The following is a 7,166-nucleotide window of genomic DNA, read 5'->3' on the forward strand; positions in this document are numbered from 1 at the left end:
GTCCATCAGAATGTGAGGGAGATTAGCAAGGGGAGGGGCAGAAGTGGTACAGGGTATGTGAGAGCACAAGGAAGGGTGATGTGACTTAATATTCTGTTCCTTTCCTAGATGATTTTGAGTCAAAGTATTCTTTTCATCCAGTAGAAGACTTTCCTGCTCCAGAAGAGTATAAACACTTTCAGAGAATATATCCCAGCAAAACAAACCGAGGTGAGAAGAGTAGTCTATGAAAGTTTTTCCATAATTCCATAGAAAGTAGAATTGGTGTATTTTTCTTAGATTAAAATTTGCTTTTCCTCATCTGCGTTTTAAAAAAATAATTAAGATTTTATTTATTTATTCATGAGAGACACAGAGAGGCAGAGACATAGGCAGAGGGAGAAGCAGGCTCCTCACAGGGAGCCCGATGTGGGACTTGATCCCAGGACTCCAGGATCATGACCTGAGCTGAAGACAGATGCTCAACCACTGAGCCACTCAGGTGTCCCTCATCTGTGTTTTCTTAAAAAAACAAGGAAACAACAAAATCAGTTCCTAAAATCTAAAGGTTAGCTTAAGGAGCCTCTCATTTCAGGAATGTTTGGGTTATTCAGGGTTTGATCATTGACCTCATGTATGTGGATTTTATTTTTATATTTTTCAGCTGCCCGTGGAGCCCCACCTCTGCCACCCATTCTCAGGTGAAGCCTGGCTTGGTCCTGTTCCTCAGGAAAAGGATGGACCCTCTCCTCTGCTCAGATGGTCCCTTCCATTCCCCTGAAACCTGCATGAGAGCTCCTGACGTGTTTCTCCAGTGCAACCCACCTCTAGACACCAAGCATCCTCCCCACTCACCTCCATCTATGCATCTCGTCTCTAGACTTGGTGATTGGACTCTTTGTATTGACAGTAGGGTCTCAAACCCTGTATCCATCCCTCTTCTTGCAAGTCCTGCTAGCCAGATGAGGAAAAAGCTTCCATGTCTCCTGCTTTCCTCTTGGGGAAAGGTGCCTTGTGATGAATGAACTTATTGTTGGGGCAGGGTGGAGAATGGTACTCCTACTTTCTCCTACCCACTGTGGGGGAAGCATGGCAGGAATATTATATTTCCTCATTTAGGAGGCTGGCACAGCCAGGACTTCTAGAGAGTGGACATTTTTAGCGAAACAGGAAAGGAATTTGCAGAGAAGTGATCTGTTTTAAAGGTCAAGTTTGAAGAAAGGGCAAAGAAATGGGTCTGTTTTCTTCTTAAGGGTATTTTGGTTTTGCTCTCACCCCACCCCATGCCATCACCCCAGGGAGAAGTTGGATACTAGAAACACTAAATACTAATCAGTTGAACTAAACATCTAATAAAAAGAGAGGGTGAAATAAACTGGGGACCCTTTTAGAGCTAGTGAGTTTCTCTGCAGCAAAGGGACCAGGAGCCATTTGTGTCCTCTGGGACTCCCTGCCCATTTGCCTGTTTCCTCAGGGTAGTGAGGCTGAGGGCTGTTTTTTCCTCTCTGCACTGCCTATCCCTGCAAGTGAAAAGTCACTTTCATTCATTATAGATTGACAAACTCCAGAAACCTGCAGTGGGAGATGGAAAGATAGGGCAATGGCCTTGACACCACTTAGTCTTTTCTGACTAGCCGTGAAGGCCATTGGCCTTTTTAGTCCTGCTTAGAGACTTCAGCCCCTGATGGGTGCCCCAGGATGACAAGGGAAGAGTGAAGCACCTCGTGGAAGGGGTCAGCCCTGTGGGCTGTGAAGGACTTTAAGGCCTGCTTGTTCCAAAGTTCATGGCCCATCTGACTGAGCAGGTTCTTCATGTTCCTTCTTCCACTAGTCTTTCCTTTGTGAGACTGCAGGGGTTAACACAGCAGAATAGAGAAGGGTGAGGAAGCTTATGGGGATAGTCAAAAATTCCTCTGTGCCAGGAAGCACAAAGGCTTTGGTAAGGTGTGCCTCAGTCCAGTTGTTCTTCCTTGGTAGCCAGCAATATGTTTCTTTGTCTTCCAGGTCATAGTTGAAGGGCACAGAGGGTTCCAGTCTAGGTTGGAACTGAGCTTGGATGGTGGGATGGGGGACTTCACCATTCTCCAACAGCAGAATGGCTCCTGGGCTCTACAGATGGGATGTTCAGTTTGCTACAACTCTTGCCAAGTGCAGAGACTGCTCAAAGCTTTGGAGTGAGAGCAGAGGAGGAGCCAGGGCTTTTCCTCAAAATGAATGGGGAAGTCAATTAAAAATTTTCACCAGGTACATCACAGGCTTAAATTGCCTTAGGGACCTCTCCAGTCTGTTGGGTCACAGACCAAGGATCTGTGCATGGTGCCCAGTGAAACCCAAGTCTTCCCGTGCAAGATGGGAGAGCTCTGGACTTGGGTTGTTTGTACAGGGTATGCTATCCTTGCTATTCTTTGCCATCCCCTGGATAACATCGACTCTTGGGACAAACCATGATGAGGTCTGTCACCAAACCTTTTCTGATCATTTTCTTCATTGTTTTTATTTTCAAATCTGTTAGCAGTTATCTCTCAGCAGTATCCCCAGCATCCTGAAGTCAGTAGTGCTAAGACCACGCATGAGTGAAGGGAAAGAGAGAGTACAAGAGTTAATCCTGCAGCAGAGTTCCAGGGGAGATGCTGACCAGTTTCTGAACTTGGACTGTGAAGTCTTCCCATTTATTTTTGAAATGGGAGTTGATGCCTTTTGTACAATATTATCAAAGTATATCTCCCCCCCCCCCCTTTACTCCAACATAGAGCATCAAAACAAGTATCACAAGTAAAAGCCAAACCCCAGCTTTTCATTGGGGCTGATACCTTCCTCCTCTGTGACCTGCTGCCCTTCGTACTCCCCAGCATTTTGGACTGTGTCACATGGGTATTGGTTGTATTCTCATTTTCTTGGCCTCATGAAAAAAGGCCTGGGCCTAGATCTAATCAGAGGGATTTTCTTCTTGAGAGCATATTGATGGCACAGTACCTATTTAAATGTCTTTGCCTTATACATTATTTGGTCCCTCTGTTAATAACAGATTTAATATCGTGTATATTTACTATTGAAGAATGGGAATGTGATCCTTATAGTTATTGATCTATTTTGTATGTTGTAAAAAGCTTGTAATATAGATTTAAGGTGGGCTGGCTGCAAGAGCACTAAAACTTCTCACCTTTTAAACTGCTCATTTTATCTGCTTGTGGGAATGTCGTCTCTTCGGTGGAAGATTGGGTGGTCTCATGTTGAGACTCTTACCCAGTCCCATTAGCCCCCTTATTCCCTCCCAGAAGGAAGAGACATTGCCCAACTAAGCATCAGGAAGCTGTGTTAGAAGCCCTTGTGTGTGTTTGGTTTTATGATGTTTTTCTCTAGTGGGAAAAACTTAATGGTTTTTTCCACCCTTTCTAGGAAGCATAACAGTGGCTTCCAGGTTTTTAAATGAGCTAGATAACCCCTCCCCCCCCCTTTCTTCGGTCATCAAACCTGGATCAAATCACTTTGATATTCCAGGTGTGGGTTTTTCTTTTGTGGGGATTTTCTCCAGCTGCAGAGCCCCATCATCCTCATAGCCCAGAGTGAGGGTACTTAGGGCTACCCCACCTGATGGATGTGAGGCTGCTGTCTCCAGAAATGCATCCCAGCCACTAGGATGCTGGCCAAGGCAAGACTAGCCACTAACCGTTGCACTGGGGGCATCCCTTCACCCCACAGCTTCCCAACTTGAAATCCAGATTTACCTCCAGGGAGAGGTGAGAAAAATTTGTAAATAGACTTGCTACAGAGCAACTCAGGGTTGGGGTGTGTTTTAATTCTCCTGATCACTTGAAATAATCTGTAGGCTGAGTGCTTATGGGAGTGGGGGAAAATGTGACTCCAGGGTCCTTTCCTTCTGCAAAACTCTGGGGGTGGAGTATAGGGCATCTAAGGCCCTTTGATGGCACTACACTGAGCTGTCTGTCCTTCTGGAAACCCAACCTACAATCAACTGCAAATCCAATTCTTCACATTCCAGTTGTAGCCTTTCTTTCCCTACAGAATCTCAGTCCCTGGCAATGTGGTCAAGGTGGCTTTCTGTAAGCCACCTTGATTTAGGGAATGGAAGGTGTTACAACTCTGCCTTCAAGACTCATCTCTTAAAAGCTAAATAAAACAAAACTACAGTCACCTTCAAAACATACAAAAAGAAGGATAACTGTTTAACTGAAGGAAGGATTTGGTTCCATTCAACTCCACGGTCATTGTGCCTTTACTTGTGTTAGATTTCTGTGCTCTCTTCCTCTCTCTTTGAAGCAATTAAAATCTTCCTTGATAACTGTTTCCTTCTTTCTACTCTTGTTTCTCACAACTTAGTGGGTTTTCTAATTGTCTTAAATCTCATTCCACTGGTGGCAGAGGAGCCAAGCCTTCTTTTCTCATGTCTAACCTTGTCTTTTCCCACGGGGACCAGCATGGATGTCCTAGTCAACACTGAATAAAAGACTAGAATGATGTGTGCAGTGTGCGTGCGTGTGTGTGTGTGTGTGTCCGTCTGTCCGTCCATCTTTGCATGTGGGTCAGTTTATTTTCTTTAAAAAAATAATTTATTGTATGATTTATTTTGGAGTTATATTCCAATTACAGTGCTCCCTCTCCCAATAAGCAGTGATTCCCCCCTCCCCCAACACCTCTCTACAATGTATAATCTGGTCTCAGGTTGGATTCTTTGGTACATTTCTTTCTTCTGGATGCTGTGCAGTTTAATTAAACCTTGCTTTAAAAACAAAAACAAAAACCTGAAAACTGTGTACTCTTGTCTGGAACACTGCCTCCAGTGGTGGCATAGAGAGGGGAGAAAATTTGTTGCTTCTGGGGAGTATAGTGACTTTAGAACCTCTAAGAAGGTAGTTACACTGACTTGGGCAGAAGCATCTGCAGCCTCCCAGGGATCAGAGGTCTTCCCTCCTCCCTCCTGCCATATTTTGTATATCACAGTTCCCATTAACCATGCTCATCTGGGTGATTCTGATACGATAGCTTTGGTCATCATTTATGTTTGCCACCTACCTTATCATTGCCCATGATTTCAGGGGACTCAGGATGCTCTGGCCTTGTGTCCTCTCCTTACATGTCTTAGGATTCTTTCTGTGTTGCATGGCAGATTCTCCCACTGAGTATGGAAGAAGAGGTGGGGGTAGAATAGACAATGTGTCTATTTTTATTGTGGGTGTTGGCTTTTTTTCTCCCCTGCTTTTTATGTTGCAGTTGCAATCTTGGCTGGCTTTCTTGAACTTTGACTTGGGGTGTAAGAACTGAACCAGACATTCTCTGCTTACTGTGGTCAGCTGACCTAGTCACCACTAAGACTTAATGAGCTCACCTTGCACTTTCATCATCAGGCTTGAAATTCTTTCCCATACTGATTCATAATGGGTGTGTGTATATGAATCACTTTCACATAATTTAGATATAAAAACCTATGAGAGGGAGGGGGGGGAAAGGCCTCCTTTCATTTTCATCCATACTTGCCAGATTGGCTGAATCCCTGATTATTTGATCCATCATTGTTATTAATATGATTAATAAACTACCTATTTATTGATTTAATTGTTCCTCCTGTGACTTTAAATAGCCCTCAAACGGAGCTTGCCTGAATGACCCTCAACTTCCTAAACCTGTAAGGTGTCTCTATCCTATTGGGGTGGTATTGCTAGTTTGTGTGTGCGTACACAAAAGGATGTTGGGCAGGTCCTTCCAGTGTGATTTGATTCCTTCCCTCATGATACTGTGTATCAGTTAGCAGGTGATAAGGACAGCAGTTTGTCAACTCTCACTATTAGTGAGACACAGCTGTTTACTGTGAATGTGCCTGTTTAAGTATTTCCTGGCCCAGCCCAGCCACAAACTGTGACTTGCTGCAAAGATGCTGCCCGTCTCTGACTTCCCATTACTCTGCAGACAGAGGTAAGAGAACTAAAATATCAACCTCAGGATCCTAACCACCTGAGAGGATAACTACAGAGAACTGCTTTGTGTCTGACATCACTGGAGCCCAGTCTGGATCACTTTTACACGTAATTGGATTCATTTTCTCCTAGGTTTAATCTCCTAGTGTGAGATTTAAAGGACTATATGCTAAAAAAATAAATAAAATAAAATAAAGGACTATATGCTATCCAGCTGCAAAAAATATTCATGAAAAAGGTGGAAATCGGGATCCCTGGGTGGCTCAGCGGTTTAGCGCCTGCCTTCGGCCCAGGGCGTAATCCTGGAGTCCCAAGATCGAGTCCCACATCAGGTTCCCTGCGTGGGGCCTGCTCCCTCTGCCTGTATCTCTGCCTCTCTCTCTGTCTCTCATGAATAAATAAATAAAATCTTTAAAAAATCTAAAAAAAAAAAGAAAAAGGTGGAAATCCACTTGGCAGGAATGTCCTTTCCATTCCTGCAGCAAGCATTTATTGCATACTTTATGCCAGGCACCTGTGATATAAAGATGGCTAGACTGGTCTCTGCCTCCAAGGAGCTCAGAGTCTAGCAGAACACTTCAGGGTAGCTACTACCAAGAGAAACCTATGTAAGTTATTAAAAGGCTTTAGGGAAGGCGGATGGCGTGTGGCATTCCCAACAGGAAATAGCAAGGTCAGAGGTCCAGAAGCAAGAAACTTCTGTAATATTGGAAAGGGAGAGTTTCATGTCAGTAACCAGGTAGAGACCTTTCAACCCGGACCTTCTAGGATTTTCTGCCTGCTTCCACAGTGGTCATTTATTCTTGTAGGCTTATACTGGACCAGTATTTTTCTTCCTGGTGAGTGTTTTCTTTCTTTTTTCTTTTCTTTTCTTTGTTTTCTTTCTGGATTTTATTTATTTATTCATGAGAGACAGAGAGGCAGATACACAGGCAGAGGGAGAAGCAGGCCCCATGCAGGGAGCTTCACGTGGGACTTGATCCCGGGATTCCAGGATCATTCCCTGGGCTAAAGGCAGGCGCTAAACCGCTGAGCCACCTAGGGATCCCCTGGTGAGTGTTTTCTTAGGCTCCAGGATGCATATGAAGTACCCATTGCTTCCTGGGCTCCCTCTAGCCACTGTAACTGAGGGAGGTTTTTACTATCCCATAAAGCTGGTCAGATACCATTTCAGGTTAGTAAGGATGGTTTTTAGTCGCCCAGGTTATCAAAATATATGAGCTTCCTGGGATCTGTTGCTCCATTAAGAGATCAGAC

At 44.3% G+C, this 7,166-nt stretch overlaps 1 protein-coding gene across 8 annotated transcripts in view; it reads left to right on the forward strand.

The window, feature by feature from the left end:
* The window catches only part of WIPF2 (WAS/WASL interacting protein family member 2), a 66,352-nt gene extending 60,802 nt beyond the window's left edge, over positions 1 to 5,550 (forward strand). For all 8 annotated transcript variants that reach the window (XM_077853124.1, XM_077853128.1, XM_077853126.1 and 5 more), the window contains 2 exons: positions 109 to 210; positions 644 to 5,550. In XM_077853124.1, coding sequence (XP_077709250.1) covers positions 109 to 210; positions 644 to 684 — 143 coding nt within the window. In that variant the 3' untranslated portion in view covers positions 685 to 5,550. The remainder of the gene's footprint in view (positions 1 to 108; positions 211 to 643) is intronic.
* The last annotated feature ends 1,616 nt before the right edge of the window (positions 5,551 to 7,166 follow it).

The sequence above is a fragment of the Canis aureus genome, chromosome 16 (genome assembly GCF_053574225.1).
Source record: "Canis aureus isolate CA01 chromosome 16, VMU_Caureus_v.1.0, whole genome shotgun sequence".
Lineage (NCBI taxonomy): Eukaryota > Metazoa > Chordata > Mammalia > Carnivora > Canidae > Canis > Canis aureus.